Source organism: Cynocephalus volans, chromosome 5 (genome assembly GCF_027409185.1).
Source record: "Cynocephalus volans isolate mCynVol1 chromosome 5, mCynVol1.pri, whole genome shotgun sequence".
Taxonomy (NCBI): domain Eukaryota; kingdom Metazoa; phylum Chordata; class Mammalia; order Dermoptera; family Cynocephalidae; genus Cynocephalus; species Cynocephalus volans.
The window spans coordinates 167,239,184-167,261,406 of NC_084464.1; the positions used below are offsets into that span (position 1 = coordinate 167,239,184).

Consider the following 22,223-nt stretch of genomic DNA (forward strand, 5'->3'; position numbering starts at 1 on the left):
TCAATGGAGGAGTACCTCCCACCCTTCAGTTTTGACAACCAAAAATGTCTTCAGACAATGTCCCCTGGAAGGTAGTGTCTCCAGTCATATTTAAATACTGGTAACACTGAAAATGTTTAAAAAAATACTTTTAATACTCCATTTACCATATTTATTTGAAAATTTACATTTATTACATAGTTTTCTCATTTCAAATTCTGACATAAAAAGTGTTGAAAGCTTTCTTGAAAGCTGTGACAGATTATAGAGATTTAGAAAGATATTTAACTTTATTTTCACTGTTCAATGAACTGTGCCAATAAGAAATTTCACATTTATTGTATTCTTTCTCCCCATATTTGGTTTTCCCACAAATTGACTTGGGTATAAATGGTGACAACACAGGATACTCTTCCCATATACAAGGACTGGTAAATCCTCTCAGAAAGTCTATAAAATCATTTAGCTGGAGTGCACCTCTTGTGTTGTAATGCAGACAGGGCACACATAAAAATGGCTTAACAAGAAATAATTTCCTATATAATGTGTAAACATAGGTTTTGGGGTAGTGGCAAGAATATCTCTGGTTTCTTCAATTTCTTCTATTTTAAACTAGAGTGGATTTCTTTCACTTGTGGCCCCCAAGTGCGCCCAAGAGTCATCTTTACTCAGTTGCAAATAACATGAGAAACCAGGAACTGAATGGAATTTTTAAAAATTTTGTTGCCTGAACTGGAGGTAATGTTCACCACTTATATCTGTATTCCCCTGAACACAGTTACATTACATGGTCATCCACCGAATTGTGGAATACTCAGATTGCAGGCTATGCAAACAAGAGAAAAGAGTGGTTTTATTTTTAAAAAGACACAGTCAGTTTAGTCCACATAGAATTTCTCCCCTCTTTAAATCCTCTCATGCCTGCTATGATGATTCCTTTTTATTTTTATTTATTTATGTTTTGGTGCAAGGCTGGTATGGAGATCATTTGTGTTAAGAGCAGCAATGTTATAAGCAAAAATGCTCTAAACATAGTCAGCCTTGAGACTTTGGAGAAAAGATGTTTACACACTTATTACAGTCCTCCTTCCATATCTGAGGGTTACACATCTGGTGATTCAAGAAACTACTTATCAAAAATCCTCAAAAGTAAATAAACACAATAAATAAAACAATTCTACAAGTGAAAAACAACACAGTATAACAACAATTTACATAGTATTCACATTTTTTCCATACTATAAGTAATCTACACAAGATGTAAAATACACAGCAGGAAGTGAATTGGTAATACACAAACACTACAACATTTATAGAAGGGACTTGAGCATCAGCAAATTTTTATATCAATAGGGGATCCTCAAGACATTCTTCAATGCCTGAGGACAACTGTATATTTACAGGTCTTCTTCCGGATACAAGTTCTCTGATGTCTTGTAGTATGACTTCTGGAAAAATCTTTTCCCATATAAATTATATTCACTGAGATTTTCCTTTGTGTTAATTCTTTTTTATCTGTTAGGGGGAATTTCAGTACAAGGCCTGTCGTACTGTATTCATAAGGAGTTTTTTCTTGTGTTAGTATCCTGATGTCTTTTCAACTGTGACGTTGTAAAAACACCTTTTCCCACATTCATTACATTCACGTGGCTTCTCACCTGTATGAATTCTCTGATGCATGCCAAGGGTTGACTATTGGTTAAAAGCTTTTCCACATTCTTTACATTAATGTGGCTTCTCAGCTCTATGAATTCTCTGATGCCTGCTGAGGTGTGAATTTTGGTTAAAAGCTTTTCCACATTCTTTACATTCATATGGTCTCTCACCTGTGTGAATTCTCTGATGCATGCTGAGGTGTGACTTTCGGTTAAAAGCTTTTCCACATTCTTTACATCCATATGGTCTGTCACCTCTGTGAATTCTCTGATGCTTGGTGAGTTGTGACTTTACCTTAAAATCTTTTCCACATTCTTTACATTTATATGGTTTCTCACCTGGATGAATGTTTTGATGCATGCTGAGGGCTGACTTTCGATTAAAAGCTTTTCCACATTCTTTACATTCATATGGTTTCTCACCTGTATGAATTCTCTGATGCATGCTGAGGGCTGACTTGTGGTTAAAAGCTTTTCCACATTCTTTACATTGATATGGTCTCTCACCTGTGTGAATTATCTGATGCACGCTGAGGTGTGACTTTTGGTTAAAAGCTTTTCCACATTCTTTACATTCATATGGTTTCTCACCTGTGTGAATTCTCTGATGCATGCTGAGGTGTAACTTTCGGTTAAAAGATTTTCCACATTCTTTACATTCATATGGTTTCTCACCTGTGTGAGTTCTCTGATGCTTGCTGAGGTGTGACTTTAACTTAAAAGCTCTTCCACATTCTTTGCATTCATATAGTTTCTTACCTGTGTGAATTCTCTGATGCCTGCTGAGGTGTGACTTTTGGTTAAAATCTTGTCCACATTCTTTACATTCATATGGTCTCTCACCTGTATGAATTCTCTGATGCATGCTGAGGTGTGACTTTTGCTTAAAAGCTTTTCCACATTCTTTACATTCATATGGCTTCTCACCTGTGTGAATTCTCTGATGATTGCTGAGGTGTGACTTTTGGTTAAAAGCTTTTCCACATTCTTTACATTCATATGGTTTCTCACCTGTGTGAATTCTCCGATGATTGCTGAGGTGTGACTTTAACTTAAAAGCTTTTCCACATTCTTTACATCCATATGGTTTCTCACCTGTGTGAATTCTCTGATGCTTGCTGAGGTGTGACTTTAACTTAAAAGCTTTTCCACATTCTTTACCTTCATAAGGTGTTTTCCCAGTGTGAGTAATCTTATTCATTCTGAAGGATGGCTTGTTGTTAATTGTTTTTCTACATCCATTACACTTGTGGGGCTTATCACCTGGGTAAGTTCTCCAATGCATACTGAAGGCTGACATTTGGTTAAAAGCTTTTGAATTTTCCTTACATTCATATGTTGTTTTACTTTTGTGAATTCTCTGATGCCTGTTGAGGGCTGACTTTTGGTTGAAAGCTTTCCCTGTAGATGTTCCCTGATACGAAATAAGGTATGATTCCTTGATAAAAGATTTCTGACATTTGCTATATTTATCATGTTTCTCTCCTGTGTGTATAATCTGATGTTGAGTAAGTCTAGCCTTTTTATAGAACATTTTCCCACATACACCACATTGAAAAGTTTTCATCCCTCCCTGAGCTATCTCTTGGGCAATGACAGAGGACTTATTACAGGCTTTCCCACATTCACTATATTTATAAGTGGTCTCACCCATATGAGTTTTCTTATATGCAAATATTATTGGCACTGTATTGGAGAATTGTCCATTTCCACTATATTCAAAAAGTTGCCCAGCTGGAATCTTAGGATGCTGACTAAGATGCTCATGATGACTGTGTGATTCCTCAGACATATTATGCTCATCAGGTTTCTGTCCAGCACACATGGCATCAGTCTCTGCAAGAATTGCATTCTGACAATTGATAAACTCCTCATGCCCCACTCGTGAATAGTTTTTATTATTTATAACCAGATTCAAAATATGCATTGAATGTGCATTCACTGATTTTCCTAACTCCACTCTCTCCTCAGTTGATTGGTTGCCATTGATGATTACACCTTGCCACAAGTATCTACCATGACTTTCTTGGCTCCTCTCAATTAGGTCATTGACTATATGGACATCTGAAATGACCAAAAAAATACCCATATCCATGAGCCACACATAAGCATATTTTATTGCATGCTCATGTAAAGGTAGAGAAGTTTCTCCCAACCCAAGCAATAAAAGATTTTATAAAAATCAATAATGGCTTGAGGAGTATATGGATTTTCTTTATACTGACATAATGTTACATTCTATATTTTCTAATACTGCGTTACATTCTTCTTTGCTTCTTTATTCACTTTTTTGTTTCTAAATCATGATGAAATATTTGATAATTTTTACCTTTTTCCTAATTGCAAATTTCAAATAATTGCTTATCACCTTCCATTTGTTTTTTTACCCTTTTTTCTTTAACTCTCTTTTATTATTACAGTATTTTACTTTTATAACAATAGTGGTTATCTACTGCAGCTCTTTTTCTCATTCTTCTGCTTTGAAGATGGCCAGGTTTTCCTTCATTGCCTACCTTCAGGTGCAGAATTATCCAATTTTTCATCATATATGAAGGAAAATGACTTAGGTTAAGAATTTTGAGTTAATGTTTCTATACTTTTTACTCTTCCTTAGGAAATCGCTAGAGGCATGTGAAAGTTTTGAAATAATAAAATCTCCTTTTACGACCCTAAACAGAGCCTCCCACAAATTACTCATTTAACCTGACTTCCTGTGCTTCAAAACACCATTACTCTACAGGAAACTTCAGCACCCCTACAGACACTCTGCTGATCTACAATATTTGGTTCTGCAACCAAGGCTTTGCCAACATCTTTGAAAAAGGTGCTTTTGACTCCTTATGAAATCAACTTGTATTATCTTCCCAAACTCTGGAACACACACTCCCACTTGATAATTCATTGCTCATGAAAGCTTCAGTATTATGCACTGGAATTTTGGATGGCTACTATGCTCATAAAAAATAGAGTCTCCTGTACATTTCTAAATTTGCTTGTCATTTTAGAATGATTTCTACAAAGAGAAGAGGAAAATACTAACTTCAAATTCCACTTCCAAACAACAATCTCAGTCCCTCAACTTGAAACCCTTGGTTCACTTGACCTTCATACCATGAGTCTTCTGGTTCTTCTGTAAAATCAAGAACTCTCCTTTTCCATGCCCTGTGCTAAGTCTGCCTCAGCTCCATAATTTCTGATGTGGTGGTATAGAAGATTCATACTTGGGCCTCTTTTCTTATTTTCTTATCAACTTCCTATGTGATATCCTGCACTACTTTGGTATTCTGCCAAGAATCACCACCAAAAACTATTGCACCACATGCAGCCCCTAGACCTTGGAATGCTCAGCCTCAAGAACAGAACTGTAAGACATAGAGTTTGTTTCTTCACAAATTACCCAGTTACAGATATTCTGTTTTAAGTAACACAAAAGGACAGAGTCTGAAAACCAATGTCCAAGAGAGTGCAGGACATGAGAGCAACTGAGAATATCGAAAAAATGAATAGCAAAAATTAATGTTAAAGAAGAGAAATGTAGGGATCATATTTTAGGAAATATACATTGTTAAAAACCAGCAAAATAAAATATGGAGATATATACGTACGAGTCCATCTAAGAGATTACATAATACATATGTTTGGTGCAAGGAGATGAGCCAGCCTCAGCTCATGGACCTGTGGAATAATTGCTAGAAACAGCTGAACACAGTCAAGATCTGTGGGGTTTTACTCTTCCCGGACTCTGCCCAGGATGTGTTTACTAACCTGGGAGGCACTGCTTTGAGTATTCTTTTCTTATCGATGACTCTGCTCCTTTCTCCAACTTGAGGATCACCTCAGGTTTACTAATGCAGTACCCTGTTAATGGGAAGTAATATGGGACTTTATAAAACTGTAAAGCCAGATCCTTGGAAGACTGACAAGAGCTCAGCTCCAGAAATCATACAATAAAGAGGCCAATTTGAAAGTTTTGTTAGACAGGGATGACATGTTTTTCATGAAATATAATTTTACCAAATAGCATAAAACCCTATAAACTATTCCTATTTTTATAAAAAATATAACAAAATGTTTCTCCTGAAATTTACTGGGGAGTTTCACTCACCCAATGACACGAGGCTGCTGTAGATCTCCAGCATCACATCCCTGTACAAAGTCCTCTGAGCATCATTCAAGTCCCTCCACTCCTCCCAGGTGAAGTCCACAGCCACATCCTCAAGTGACACCAACTCCTGTAATGGCACATTGATCTCAATTCAAGCCACCAGCCCTGGATAACAAAATAGGAATCTCAGGGTTCACACTTCTGTGTGAGGATGAGTGTCTTATGTGTTAAATAAGGTGCTGCTTTTCTATTCTCCATATAGTGGAGGGAAAAAAATCCCAGCAGGAATATCCTGTCACTTTAATAATATATTAATTAGTAAAAATATGATTACAAAGCTTACCTTATAGCTATGAACCATTCTTCTTGCTAGTTGTAAAAGTATGAATAAAATACTGCTTCTCCAAGGAGTTTAAAGGCCGGTTTGAAAACATAAGTATACATATGTACCTGAATGAGTGTGTCAGATTAACAAATTGTGACAGAAGTTCAATAGAGAATGGGGAGAGAAAGACAAAATATATTTCTATGTTGCTTTCTTTTTGCACTCCACTGAAATGCCAAAGATGATAAGCTCTTCCATGTGAAGCACATGTTCTCATGAGTATGAGGCAACAGTAAAAGTGCAGTCACAAGAGCAAAGGAAGACACCCCACATTAATGGAACTACACATGGCACCATGTCTAAGTGAATGCATGTGGGCAGTGATAGCATATACACACACTATTAAAGAAACACATTATGGAATGCTTCCGTATTTAAATATTTTTCTATTTCAAAAAGCCAAACATTATATGCAATTGCCGTTTTTCAAATACTTGTAAACTGAAAGCATATACAAAGGCACTCCATAATTTCCTTCCCACATGCCAAAGGAGTGCTTGTGTCTAAATGAGAGTGAACACTGCCACTTTCTAAACACAGGGTGTAAATAATGTGGTTTCATAAGTACAAATAGTTACATACTACATTTACAATTTAATAGTCATCCACAGGAGAATGGATAAAGCTTTAGAGAGAATCAGAGCAGAAGAAAACAGGGTAGTTGAAGATCAGCTGCATTAGAACACAGAGCTAGGCTGGTTAGCTAGTTCACCTGAAAGAGCATGCTTCTGTTAACACTAAGGTCACAGGTTCAGATCCCCATACAGGCCAACCAATAGAAAATAAATAAACAAATAACAGAGCAAGAAGCATATGCTTTTTGTTTCTGGTAATTTTGTTTCTGTATTACCTTCCTCTTAACAAATAACAGAGCAAGAAGCATACAGAAGACACCGTGGTACTAAATTCCTGTGCAGAAAATAAAAGTGCTTTACTCTCAGGCTCTCTACATAATTACAGCTAAATAGGTAATGGCACTGTAAAGTGTAGCTTTTAGAATGACAGAAAAATATAACAGGCAGAAATAAAATAGATTTGAATATATTATACTTAAAATATCTGTGGGAATGTCCAAATTGCAATTTGATACATGATTCCAGAGTTCAAGAGAAATTGCAACTGGATACATGATTCCAGAGTTCAAGAGAGATCTAAGCTAAAGATTTGGAAATGTATTTGTCCATTTCTGTTGCTTATAACAAAATACCTGGAATGGGGTGATTTGCTAGAAAATGAAATTTACTGCTTGCAGATTCAAAAGTTGGGGAGTCAAAAGTCCAGGGAACACAGCTGGTGAAGAACTTGGTGGAGATGACAGTGACCCAGGGGTCTCACATGGCGAAAATGGTAGGGCAGATTGAGGTCAACCTCTCATGTGTTCTTCTTTTAAAGCCCTCAGAACCACATCCCTGCCCACCATTATTAATGCATTCATTATGATATGGCCCTACGATCTAATCACATCGTTAAGGACCCATCTTTCAACTACCATAATAGGATTACCCACCATCCTAACACTGTCATACAGGGGGTCAAGTTCAGTCCAAGGCAGGGATATATCAAAATTTCAATGCTACCTGAAGAAATCAGAATGATTGAGCAAGCTTAAGAGCTTTCAAGTAAAAACAAAACAGAATAAAACAAGAAGAAGGATAGAGTCTGCAGAAGCACTTTATCTTTTAATATAAGATAGAGGAAAAGAAATACAATGTGAAGGACAAAAAGAAATTTTCTAAATTCATTCCACAATTTTTTTTAAGCTCAGTATTAAAAAGTCTACCAATACAATTCATCATATGAATAAATAATTCGTTATATAAATATATATATATATATATTTTAAATATATATATTTGCATTTGGTCTGTTTGGAAACATAAGAAATTTGAAATTCTATGAATGAAAATCCTTTAAATAATTATGTAGATGTTAGAGAGATACACAGGGGGCAGGCCAGTATAGGGATCAAACTGTGGGTCTTGACAGTAGTGACACCACACTCTCACCAACTGAACATAGCTGACTGGAACACAGCTGAGAAAAAAAATCTCTGAGTTTGAGGATAGATCACAGAGAATAAAAACTGAAAAGCATACACACACAAGAAAAACACAAAAGGAACAGAACATAGTATCTGAAGAGTGTTGGACAATGTCAAAAGTTGTAATATAGAGTAATGAGAAAACCAGCAGAAGAAGAGAGATGGAGGAAAAAAATAGAAGAAACACTTAAAACAATAATGTCTGAGAACTTCCACAAATTAATCTCAGGCACCAAACCAAAGATCAAGGGAGTTGAGATAACACAGAACCAGATAAATGCCAAAAATCTACATCTAGGCATGTAGTTCTCAAACTTCAGAAAACCAAAAATAATTTAAAAAAATCTGAAGCCAAAAGGAGGAAAAAAAATCTTAACTAAAAAGAAATAAGATACTAATTATACCCAACATCTCCTGAGAATCCATGTAAGGAAGGAGAGATTACAGTGAAATATACAAACAATTGATGAAAGAACCCTACAACATAGAATTCTGTACACTATGAAATCAACCTGTAAAAAAGAAGAAAAAATAAAGACTTTCTCAGGGAAACAAAAATTGAGAGAATTTGTTGCCAGGACACCTGTAGTGGAAGCAGTGTGGAAAAAAAAAAAAAAAAACTTACAGAGAAGAAAAAAGGTATAGGTTAGAATCTGGATATACATAAAGAGAACTAAAGAAATAAGTGAAGGTTCGATAAAAAGCTTTTTTTTAAATTAGGCTTTTTCCATTGCAACATAGCTGACTGTACATATCTTTGAGGTAAAGAATTGGATATCAATATATGTGCAATATGTGATGTTCAAATCAGGATAATAAGTATATTCTTCTATATACAATGTAATAGATTTTTGTGACTCTTTACAAATACCTCTCTTCCACCATCCCCCTGAGCATTTCCTCTCTCTAGTAATCAGTTGTTTTCTACTCTTGAACTTCAATGCAATATTGCGATTGTTGTACATTTCTTTTATTTAATTTTTAAGTTATTTATTTTCTTAGCTGTCACATATAAGTGAGAACATGAAAAATTTTTCTTTCTGCACCTGGCTTATTTTACTTAACATAATTTTTTCTAAGTTCATCCATGTTGCTGTGAATGGCAATATTTCATGCTTTTTAAAAGCAGGGAGTATTCCATTGTAGAAATATAGCACATTTTCCTTATCCAGTCTTCTGATAATGGACATTTAGGTTGACTCCAACTCTTGCCTACTGTAAATAGAGCTGCAATAAACATGGGAGTATAGGTGTCCCTTCTACATGATTATTTCCAATCCTTTGAATGTATATTTAGTAGTGGCATTGCTAAGTCATATGGCAGTTCTATTTGCAGTTGCTTGAGGAACCCCCACGTGGTTTTTGATAATGGCTGCACCAATTTACTGTCCCACCAATGGTATAGGAGGGTTCCTCTTTCTCTGCACTCACCAGCATTTGTTATTCTCTGCCTTTTTGATAGTAGCCAGTCTAACTGGAATGATAAGATATTTCAATGTGGCTTTGATTTACACTTCCTGGATGCTGAGTCATGTTGAGCATTTTCTCCTGTATCTGTTGGCCGTTTGTATGTCTTCCTTTTGGAAATGCCTATTCAGCTCCTTTGCCCATTTTTAAAATCAGACTTGTTATTCTGCAATTAAGTTGTTTGAGTTACTTGTATATTCTGCATATTAATCCTTCATCAGATGCATAGTTTACAAATAATTTCTCCCACTCTGTAGGTCATTCTTTTCCTCTGTTGTTTCTTGTGCTGTGCAGCAGCTTTTCAATTTGATATAATCCCATTTGGTTTTCCTTTTGTTGCCTATGATGTGGGGGTCATATTCATAAAGTCTTTGCCCAGTCCTACTTCCAGAAGCATTTTCCCTATAATTTCTTTTAGGAATTTTATAGTTTCAGGTCTTATATTTAAGTTTTTTAATCCATTCTTTCCAATCCAAGAGCATGGAATATCTTTCCCCTTTTTGTTGTCTTCTTTCATTTCTTTCAACAGTGATTTGTAGATTCCAGTGTTGAGATCTTTCACACCGTTCATTGACTGTATTCCAAGATATTTTATTTTGGGGGTGACTATCATAAATAGAATATAGCTTTCTTGACTTTTCCGGCTAGTTCAAAAACACTAGTGATTTTTGCATGTATCCTGCTGCTTTACTGAAATTGTTTATTGAATCTAAGAGCTTCTTTGGAGACTTTTTAGGCTTCTCTGTATATAGGATCATTATGTATGCCAACAGGGATAACTTGACTTTCTCTTTTCTGTTTGGGATGCCCTTGCTTTCTTTCTATTGCCTGATTCCTCTGGCTAGTACTTCCTATACTATGTTGAATAACAGCTGAGGTAGATATTCTTGTCTTGCTCCAATTCTTAAGGAAAAGCTTTCAACTTCTCCCCATTCAGAATGACAATGATATTAGGTTTATCATATATAGGTATATCATATATATTTTACTGTGTTGATACTTTATTCTATACCTAATTTGCTCACACTCTTTACCATAAAGTGATGCTGAATTCTGTCAAATGCTTCTTCAAAGTCTGTTGAGATAATCACATGGTTTTTCTCTGATTTTGTTGATGTAGTGTATCACATTTATTGACTTGTGTACGTTGCAGGATTCTTGCATCCCTGGGATGAATCCTACTTGAGTGTGATGTATAATTTTTTGGATGTGCTGCTGTATTCTATTTCCTAATATTTTATTGACGATTTTCCCATCTATATTCCTCAAATATCTTGGCCAATAGTTTTCTTTTTTGGTGATGTCTTTATCTGCTTTTGGGATCAGGGAGATGTTTGCCTCATAGAATGAGTTTGGGAGAATTACCTCTGTATCAATATTTTGGAATAGTTTCAAGAGAACTGGTATTAATTCCTCTTTAAAGTTTTGGTAGAATTCAGCAGTACAGCCATCTGGTCCTGGCATTTTCTTTGTTGGGAGATTTCTGATTACTGCTTCAATATCATTGCTTGGTATTGGTCTGTTCAAGTTTCCTATGTCTTCCTGATTCAGTCTTCATTGTTTTTATGTGTCCAGAAACTTCTCTATTTCCTCCAGGTTTTCATACTTATTGGTGTATAGTTGTTTATAGTAGTGCCCAATGATTCTTTGTGTTTTGGTGGCATAGGTTTTGATGCCTTTTTCACTTCTGATTATTGTTATTTGTGTCTTCTCTTTTCTTTCTTTAGTTTGCCTACCTAAAGTTGTGTCTATTTTGATTAACTTTTCAAAAAAATTTAAAAAACCTTTTCTTTCATTGATCATTTGTATCATTTTGGGAGGTTCTATTTCATTTAGTATTAATCTGATCTTAATGATTTTTTGCCATCTACAAGTTTTGGGGTTGGATTGTTTTTAGTTTTTTAGTTCCTTGAGGTGTAGTGTTCAATTGTTTATTCACAGCCATTCTATTCTTTCAATATAAGCATTTATCACAATCAATCTCCCTCAGTACTGCTTTTGCAGTATCCCACATGTTCTGAAATGATTTGTCTTTGTTTTCATTAGTTTCAAGAGATTTTTTGATTTCCTCTTTAATTTCTTCTTGGACCCAGAGGTCATACAGGAGAATGTTAATTTTCATGTATTTGTAAACTTTCCAGAATTTTGTGTTATTGATTTCTCATTTTAATCCATTGTCATCAGAAAATATAAAGGAAATAATTTCAATACTATAAAAGTTTGTTGAGACTTGATTTGTGACATAGCATGTGGTCTATCCTAGTGCATGTTCCTTTTGCTGATAAGAAAAATATATATTCTGTGGTTGCTGGATAAAATGTTCCAGAGATAACTGCCAAGTCCAATTGGCCTAAAGTGCAGTTTAAATCATGTGTTTCTGTTGATTTTTTACCTAGATGATCTGTCCAATGAGAGAGGGGAATTCAGGTCCCTGGTTATGGTATCAGAGTCTATCTTTTTCTTTAGTTCTAACAGCATTTGCCTTAGTTATCTGAGTACTCCAATGCTGGGTGAATATATATTTATGATTATTATGCCTTCTTACTGGATAGATCCTTTTATCATTAATCCAATTAGTCATTCTGTGTCTTTTGAGTGAGGTATTTAATCCATTTACACTGAGTCACTATTTAGATATGCTGACTTACTCCTGTCATTTTGATTTTTGTTTGGATGTTTTAAAAACCTTTTGTTCCTTTATTCTCATTTTATAGTTTATCTTCTGGTTTTTTGTTTGTTTGCTTGCTTTTTTGAGGTGGTTAGATAGGTTTTTTTCTCTTTAACATTAGCTGTTTTTTCTATTCCTGGGTTTTGTTCTTTCTTTTGTATTCATGGTAATGATTATTGTTTCGATATGAGATGCAGTACTCTCTTGAGAATATCTTGTAGGGCTGGTCATATGGTGGTGAATTCCCATCATATTTGTCTTTGTGGGAAATATACTTTCTCCCTCATTTCTAAGGGATAGACTTGCTGTGTATAGTAGTCTTTGCTGGCAATTTTTGTCTTTTAGCCTTTTGAATATATCATCCTATTCTCTTCTTGCTTTTTAGGTTTCTGATGAAAAAAATCGTTGTTAGTCTAACAATGGCTCCCTAATAGGTGAGTTAATGTTTTTGCCTTATTGCTTTTAAGGTTCTCTTTGTCTTTGAGCTTTCCCAATTTGATTATAACGTACCTTGGAGAGGATCTTTTTGAATTGAATTGATTCTGGGATCTTTGAGCCTCCTCAACCTGAAAATTCATTCTCTCCCTATACCTGGGAAGTTTTCTGCTTTTATTTAATTGAATATATTACCAATTCCTTTTTCTTTTTCCTCCTCTTCTGGAACACCCATCATTCAGATGTTTGTGTGGCTTCAGGTTGTCTGCTAGTTCTCTTTGACTTTCTCGGTTTTTTTAAATTATTTTTATTTTGGGGGTGATCCACTGTGTTATTTTGAAAAGACTGTCTTCAAGACCGCAAACTTGTTCTTCTGCTCATTCTAGCATGCTGATAAAGCTCTGTTATGTTACAAATTTCATTTAATGACACTTCCAGTTCCATGAGTTCTGCTACATTCTTTTTTTAGGGCAATAGTCTCTTTGCACATTTCCTTCTTGAGATCCTGGATACTTTTTCTCATTTTGTTGTGCTTTCTGAGTCATCTTTGATCTCATTGACTTTCCTTGAGATTGTTGCTTCAAATTCCTTTTTAGTCATTTCAAGGACTTCTTGTTGTATATGGTGTGCTAGGTGAACATTATGATGTTCATTTCGTAGTGTCACAAGTTTCTTTTTTCAAATTTCTAGTATCTCTCAATTGGTCTCTAGTCACCTGGTAGAGCTGTTGTTTTCTTCCCAATTCTCAAGTGTGGGCTTTGAGGGGAGGGAATTCCTTTTGTGGATGTGTTTTATACTGACTGTTGAATGGGGTATTTTAGTACTTGTTTCAGGTTGATGCAGTAGTGTAGTCTCCATGCAGGCACTTTGGCAAAATTCTGTGTTGGAATTGCATATGGGTAAAAAAATAAAAATAAAAATAAAAGAATAAAAATCTCAAACAAAAATTTTAAAATATTTTTAAGTAAATAAAAGAGTAAATGCAACTTATGTAAATTTGTGGAATGGAGAAATAATAATACTTTCAAAAAACTGACAGCATTGAATGCATATATTTTTTTAAAAGAAACACCTAAAATCAATAAGCTAAGTTTCTATCTTTGGAAAGTACAAAAAAAGAGCAAATTAAATTAAAAGGAAGCAGAAAAATGAAAATCAGAGCTAAAATATAATTAAGAAAGGAAATCAAGAGAAAATTGCCAACAAAAAATTGATTCCTCAAAAAGATCAATAAAATTGATAAGCCTACAGGTAAGCTAACTAAAAAGATAATGACACAGATCAGAAGTTACTAATATCAGAAATGAAAAAGAGGACATCACTACAGAGACTGTGGACATTAAAAAAATAAATGCTGGGCCGAGCCCGTGGCGCACTCGGGAGAGTGCAGCCCTGGGAGCGCGGCAACGCTCCCGCCGTGGGTTCGGATCCTATATAGGAATGGCCGGTGCACTCACTGGCTGAGTGCCAGTCACGAAAAGGACAAAACTTAAAAAAAAAAATGCTATGAACAATGCTGGGAATAAATTTCATAACCTAGATGAAATGGACCAGTTCCTTGAAAGACACAATTCTCCAAAACTCACACACAATAAAATACAGTATTCAAATAGGACTATATCTGTTATGAAAATTGAGTTAACAAATTAATAGTCTTCAAAACAGAAAGCACCTGGGCCCAATGTGTTTACTGGGTAATTCATCCAAACATTTAAAAGGAAGAAATTATACCAACTCTCTACCATCTATTTCAGAGAATAGAAGATAAGTTACCTCACAACTCATTCTACAAGGACAGCATTAACTCAATACCAAAATCAAACAAAGATATTATGACAGAAAGCTATAAAGCATTATCTCACGTGAACATACAAATATCTTTAAGAAAATATTCAAAAACCTAATCAATGTTTAAAATAAATTATACACCACAACCAAGTGGTAATTATCCCAAGCATGCAAAGCTTGTTCAATACTTGAACACCAATTAGTTTAATCCTTCAGACCAAAACACTAAAAACAAAGAAATTAGATGATGGTCATATCAACAGATTCAGAAAAAGCCTATGACAAAATACAGCACCCATTCATCATAAAAACTCTCCTCCACAACTAGATAAAGACTATCTACAAGAAACTGTAGTTAACATTATTATTCCTGGTGATATACTCAAAGCTTTTCCAGAAAATCAGGAACACGACCAGAATGGGTCTTCTCACACAACATCTCACTAAAAGTACTTCATACTGCAATAATAGAAGAAAATGAAAAAAAGGTTAAAAACTGGGGGAAATAAGTCAATAAAATCATTTTTGGTTGCATGTGAAATGAGTATCTGTGTAAAAAATTGTAGAAAAATAAATGGAAAAACTCCTGGAGTTAAAAGTGATTGTAGCAAGATTGCAGGACACAAGGTTAATAAACAAAATTTTATTATATTTCAACACACCAGTAATGACCAAGTAGGATCTTTAATAAAAACCAGAATACTATTTGTCAGAACCTCAAAATATAAAATACTTGTAAGTCACCTATGTCATAAGAAATTAACATCAAGAATACGTAATAAAAAAAACCTTCCACAGCTATAAAACAACACATATAGCCTGTTTAAAAGACAAGCAAAGCAGGGGGCTAGCTGGTTAACTCAGTTGGTTAGAGAGAATTGTATCACCAAGTTCAATGGTTCAGTTCCCCATACCAGGCAGTCACCCCAACCCCACCCCCAACAAAACAATAGCAAAGAAACTAAGTAGACATTTCTCCAAAGATGATATACCAATGTCTAACAAACACATGATAAAATGCTTAACATCATTAAACATTAGAAATGCAAAACCACCATGATATTGCTTCACCTTCAATAGAGCATAACATGTTTTGGTGAAATTGAACTTTAACATGCTGTGGGTGGTGATATAAAATGGTGCAGCCCCTGTACCATTTAAGAAAAGATACAGTCTTCTCAAAAAATTAAAAGATGGTATTACCATGTGACTCAGAAGTCCAAGTTCGATGTATATATCCAAAATAATTTATAGCTGAATCTCCAAAACATATTTCCACACCAGTGGAATTCATAGCACCGTTAGTCACAAAGTGAAGTGGTGCAAGCAACCCAAATGTCCATCCATGAATGAATGGGTACATAAATTGTGGCATGTACACAGAAAGGAATATTATTCAGTCATAAAAAGAAATGAAATCTCGACATATGATATAACAAGGAACGGTGAGGACATTATGCAAAGCGAAATAAGCCACTCACGAAATCACAAGAATTGTATGGTCCAACTGATATGAAATAAATTTTGAGAAACCAAACTAGAATGTCAGATGCCAGAAGCTACAAGGAGGGAAAAATTCAGGGTTGTTATTTAATGGACATAGAGCTTCACTACTCCAAGATTAAAAAGTTCTGAACATCTCCTGCACATCAATGTAAATATACATAACACTACTTAAAGGTAAAAAGTGGTTCAAATGCTAAATTTTTTGCTATGTGTATCTTTCTTTACCAAACTAAAATTTAAATAAATATTTTAAAAACTAATAGATGGAACAAACTAAAATATTTAAAAATATTTGATTAACTGAAAAATAATTTAGGAAAAGAGGAAAAGCAAAGGATTGAAAGGGAGATGGGATGACAAAAACAACAACAAAATAGCAAAATGGCAGACATATCTATCCCTTTTAATAATAAGATTAAATGGAATTAGTTTAAATATTCTACTGAAGGCAAAAACTACCAGACTTTATAGGAAAGTTAGGCCCAGTGATATGCTATCCAGAGACATACACTTCAAATACAAAGATACAAACAGACTGAAAGGTAAAAAATTAAAATACTACACAAACACTAACTATGAAAAGCTTAAGTGGAAATATTAACACCAGTCAAAAGAATCTTCAGCACAAAATATATTACCAGAAATAAACGGAGCGCTGAAGGATGTGGGCCACACTATTGCCTGATAGCATGGAAAATGGAAAGGATATCTCAACATCTCAGGGGTCTGCCAAAGGAGAATTCTGTGAACAATGGGAAAAGTGCTACCTGGTCTCCTCTGTCACTGAGAAAATATGAGAAGAGAGTAAAGATGGCTGGCTGGCCAGATCACTAACATGGTTAGAGCACAGTTTTGATAACACTGTGGTCAAGGATTTGGATCCCCACACAGGCCATCCACCAATAAATAAATAAATAACAATAAAACAAAGAAAGATGTTCAATTTTCAAACAAAATTTAAAGAAAATGTAAAGGAGCCAGAACTTGCTGAGTTTGAAATAAAATTACTTTTCAATCCAACATTTTTCCAAGAAAACATTTTCAAAGACACAAATTACTTTGTGCCAAGAATCACGGTATTTTGTAAAAAAAACAAACAAAAATATTTCCAGTACTCTAAGTACCAAAGGATGTGATACATAGACAGTGCCTGATAAACAATAAAACTTCTTAAGAAATAGCTGCCTGAGACAGAAGTGGAGGCCAGAGAAAAAAGGGCCTAATACAGAGGTAGCATTGGTATAAGGCATTATAGTACAATGGAAGCCTGTGCTTTTTAAAGATATACAGCAGGGCAATTTCTTGTATCAACAGGGCAGAATGAGAAAAAAAATTTTTAGGGCCGGCCCCGTGGCTCACTCAGGAGAGTGCGGCGCTTATAGCGCCAAGGCCACGGGTTCGGATCCTATATGGGGATGGCCGGTGCACTCACTGGCTGAGCGTGGTGCAGACCACACCATGCCGAGGGTTGCAATCCCCTTACTGATCAAAAAAAAGAAAAAAAAGTTTTAAAGGGTCATTGGATTTTCAACGATTATAACCTAAAAATAGGCAAAGAAATTGATCAACTACAAACTCAGGCATGTAAGAAAAACGGATGTTGACAGACAGTAGTGAGAGCCCAGAGGGCACAGTGCAGAAGCAGGAGGCACTGTTTCTAGAGACAAACACAGGGCCCTAATCAAAGAAATAAACCAGGTGTTCAATGGGGATAACTAACTGCTCAGACCTGTGCCTGCAGGGTGTCACCCCTTACAACCCACACTGTCTGAAGGGAAGTGCCCACATGTTTATGCCATTCTCCTCACTGTGAGCTGGCCACATGTTGAGGAGATGAAGGTAATAGGCCACTGGACATGACTTAGCTGGGTTTTCAGTCAATTGTATAACTATGGCTCTTGAGAGAGGTAAAGTATATACTGCATGTGGTAGAAATTTATGGCCAGAGAGCCAACTGTGGTCTATTAAAGATTTCTGCAATGTCTTACTATTTCCCTTATTGAGAGGTGGAATCTAACTGCCTTCCTGTTGAATCAGGGTTGCTCTTAGTGATGTGCTTGACTAAAAAATTGTGGTGGAAGACATGCTTTGGCATCTGAGTAGGGATAACCAGAAGCCTCACAGTCTCTGCCTGGGCCTCTTGGACACTTGTCCAGGGAGAAGCAGAAAATCCTGACTACCCTGAGGCTGCCAGACTCTGAGGAAGCCCACCTGGCCACAAAGAGATGGCTGGATGTCTGCCCAATGCCCCCAGCCACTAGTGTTCTTCCACATGAGATCAGACACATCATGCAGCAGTCAACCCACACTGCCCTTTTACAGTCTACTTACCCACAACATTACAACATGGAGTAAGGAAGAAATTCTTATTCTAAGCAACCAAGTTTTGTGTCACTTTGTTACACAGCTGATCATTGGAACACCAAGCAAGTCATTAGAGACCACAGACAGTACTCTGAATGCAACAGGAAGCATGTAGGTTCACATTGAACATTAGGTCCAAAATAAATAAAGCCCCCATTTCACATCTTATGTTACATCTCAAACTCTAATTGAGAATGTAAAATTTGAGTAAACTAGTTTGTCACTTTTCTTTCTTAACCAACTGTTAGCTACAGTTCTGGTTTATAAACATACTGATGATTAAAGCACACATCCATCTTTCTCATTCATTTCTAAGTGATTATCTGAAATAGGAGAAGAATACAATAAAATATGTAAGAAAGTTCGAAAACATGACAAGTCTTCTTGAACTAGAAACACAAAACTGTACAATAAGAAAAACTACACATAGAATCGCTGACATAAATTTATAGAAGCAAATCTAGTTCTACTTCAAGAAGACTTGTCATGAAATGAATGAGAAAGATGGATGTGTGCTTTAATCATCAGTATGTTTATAAACCAGAACTGTAGCTAACAGTTGGTTAAGAAAGAAAAGTGACAAACTAGTTTACTCAAATTTTACATTCTCAATTAGAGTTTGAGATGTAACATAAGATGTGAAATGGGGGCTTTATTTATTTTGGACCTAATGTTCAATGTGAACCTACATGCTTCCTGTTGTATTCAGAGTACTGTCTGTGGTCTCTAATGACTTGTAAATGTACAAATTATGAAAATCTGCAATTTCTGTTTTTATTCTTTGCATGCCTTTTTATTGGCTCTTCATCAATGTCCCACTAATTCCTGAAGGCTTTCTCCCTTCAGGCTCTTAAGGATGTCACCACAGCTGCTGGTTAAAAGAACAGGTCACTGGGGATTGAACCTCATCACCCAGGAAACATACCCTTCAGGTTTTTTACAAGAATATTTCCATTGGAACAAAGTTATAGTTTTTGTAAGTACCAACACCTCCTCCCCCTGTATAGGTGGTGTATACAGAAATCAGAATAAAATGAAAAGAACAAGCAAACAAAAGTAGCAAAAATTGACACCACAAAGGATTAGACACAAGACACAGGGAAGAGTCCAGGAAACATCCCATTTCACTGGTTTAGGTCACTGCCTGGATGGTAGTGATACCACATGTAAGAGAAAAGAAGTAGATGTCATTTTCATTTTGGATTCATTGACCTTAAGGTAACTTATGAATAGCTACAAAAAGCAGTCAACAGTGAGTTCAACTTATGATCCAAGGAAAAGGGAAGAAGTAGAAAGGAGAAGAAGCTAAATAGAACGAAGAGTGCAAACTAAAGAGGACTGAATAAGTCAAGAAGAAGAGCACAGTGAGAAGAATAGTGCCCAGAATGAAGCACTTTGATGGGCTATGTTAAGAAAGAAGAATTTTGAAGAGAAGAGAGAAAACCATCAGTAAGGGCATGAGAGAAACTAACTAACACAGAAGAATTTCCAGGGGAAGATCATGTACAGCAGTTTCGAATGTGGCAGAAAATTCAAGTTAGAAAAAGATTACAGAAAAGGCACTGGATTTCACTAAGTGATAATTCCATGGTTTATCCATGAATCAACTACAGTCTTCCAAACCTGTACACAAACCACAGGACATGTGAGTGAAGCCCTCTTTAATCAACAGCCTCAATCATGGCACCAGACATGTGGATCCACAGAACTTCAAGAAAATAAAGTGGCCTGATATTTTTAAACCATTGCGTTTTGATTTTTTCTTGCACAGCAAATGCTAAATCATACATGTAAGCCCCCAGAACTCAGTATATTTTAACAAAACTATATGGGTGAGAAAGCCTTAAATTACATGAAACCTTACAGACTGCTTATTCGGCAACATGTGCCTTAGCACTTGCCACCCATTTCCACTGTGGAAAGCTATCTGTTTATTTCCAGATTGGCAGTCAAAAACTTTCTAATAGAGAGGGTATCAAAATTTAGTGCCAATAAATCCTCATATCCCTTGAGAATTCGGCATATTCTTTTCTCAGGTTCCATTCCAATCATGTAAAAAGAAAGTGTCTGCCTTTTTGACATGACATTAGAAAGACCAAAGACAAATTTGTACTCAACTTAGATGACTCTGAAGTCTTACATGTTGCTATATCTAAACGCAAACTTTACCTTATGTAAGTATATTTCCTTCAAGCAGAGGTTTACTCATTTCTACTTTTCCATTTTAATTCATGCTCCCCGCTCGCCATAATACCCAGGTAATACAGTGAAAAAAAGTAGGAATAAATAAAGAAATAACTCACTGTAGAGTTATCCATCTTTTCTTGCTCTTGAAAATGCACAGTGCACTCTTCTGGCAGCTTAGCTGGGAGAGGAGGGAATGGAGTGGATTAAAGAGAGAACTGTCGTGGCTTGACCCGGGATTCTCCTGCCCCAAACTCTCTACACATTAGCTGGAAAACACAAACAAAAAGCCTCCCTGTGAAACAACAAGTCTTTATCGTCAGTAAGATGCAACAAAGACCCATTAAAGGTGCATTAGCAAGTACATCAATGGTACACATTAGACACACAATTTGTTTTTGGTTAATGAAAACATACATTACTTACTGATTTAGCAAGAATCAACCTAACCTAAACATACAACTTAATCATTTAAACTAAAGAAAAACACAGTGTCATTACTTAAACTAATGCTATAGAAATATAGTTCGACTATGTTGGCTACTTTCATATTAATATAATGACTCCACACACAATTCCAGACAAGTGGCAACCCAACATCTTTTCCCCATGACCAGGAGAGCTAGGCCGGCCGCACAGGGCAGGAGGGACGAGAAACTGGACCTCAAGGAGAGACACCAAGACACCCCACAACACAACGGCCACAGAGTGACAGTCTGCACACACCTCACAATCCCAGATTCACCTCTGGGATATGGAGCATCACACTAATGTCCACACGCTCACGTTACAGATGAAGTAAACATCCCATAGGTCGGTACCAGGTTCCTGATGGCGGTGCTGGAACATGACCTCCCCACACCTCCCAGGCTCGCTGTCTTCACACACCCCCACCTACGTTCCCGTCGCCACCCGGGACCTGTCCCCCTGGGACATCTGGAACCAGCTTCTGCACACCCGGCAGCGCCCGCCCTCCTTCCGGCAGCGCCGTTCGCTGACGGAACCGTCTGGAAAGCGGAGCCCGGGCGCCCCTTCCCCGGCCCGGCCCAGGTCCGCGCTGGCGCCACACGTCAGGCTCCGCCCGCCCGAGGCCCGCGGCGCTTCTGCCCCCAAGCGCCGGGACACTGTCCCGCTCCCCAAGGTCCCCGAGGCCGGTGGGCTCCTCTTTTACTCTCGCACCCACCTTCAGGGACGCACAAATCAACCCCAGGATCTGAGGAGCAGCGTAGGAAAGCGGCAGCGCCCGGAATCTCCACACAAAAGATGGCGGAGTGGGCGGAGCTGCACATGCGCAGTAGAAATCCAGAATCCGTGTCCCATAGTAGTCCAGTGAGGGCGGCATCATTGCAAAGCAAAACTACATTTCCCAGAAAGTGATGTGAGCGAGGATGCACATGCGCAGAAGAAACATACAGACCTTTTCCCATAGTCCTGCGCCTGTGACGTTAATGGTCAGCGAGACTACATTCCCCAGAATACTCTGGGGCCCTTCATTTAGAGCCAAAGAAGAAAATTTTTAAAATTTTCCTTGCACGGAGTATTGTTGCCAGGAAATCAGGCCTTGCTGGATCAAGACTAGTCTCTAACTAGACAATAGACTAGTCTTTATTCTACAAATGTGGGATTTCTGTTTTTTTTTTAAAGGT

General features: G+C 36.6%; 1 protein-coding gene across 1 annotated transcript; it reads right to left on the reverse strand.

Annotated features, from left to right (window-relative positions):
- Positions 1-189: 189 nt before the first annotated feature.
- LOC134378104 (zinc finger protein 345-like) lies at positions 190-21,840 on the reverse strand. The gene is made up of 5 exons (XM_063097067.1): positions 21,761-21,840; positions 20,697-20,846; positions 5,740-5,866; positions 5,400-5,492; positions 190-3,698 (listed from the first exon to the last, which is right to left on the reverse strand). Exons 2-5 carry the CDS (start codon positions 20,709-20,711, stop codon positions 1,705-1,707), a joined length of 2,229 nt encoding a protein of 742 aa, XP_062953137.1. The 5' UTR covers positions 20,712-20,846; positions 21,761-21,840; the 3' UTR covers positions 190-1,704.
- Positions 21,841-22,223: the final 383 nt, after the last annotated feature.

What these genes read in the sequence shown, in the direction of transcription:
- LOC134378104 (XM_063097067.1), bottom strand. An exon ending in CAGCAGCCTCGTGTCATTGG is followed by an intron (nt 5,493 to 5,739) that starts GTGAGTGAAACT and finishes TCCCATTAACAG; the next exon opens with GGTACTGCATTAGTAAACCT. An exon ending in CTCAAAGCAGTGCCTCCCAG is followed by an intron (nt 3,699 to 5,399) that starts GTTAGTAAACAC and finishes TGGTCATTTCAG; the next exon opens with ATGTCCATATAGTCAATGAC.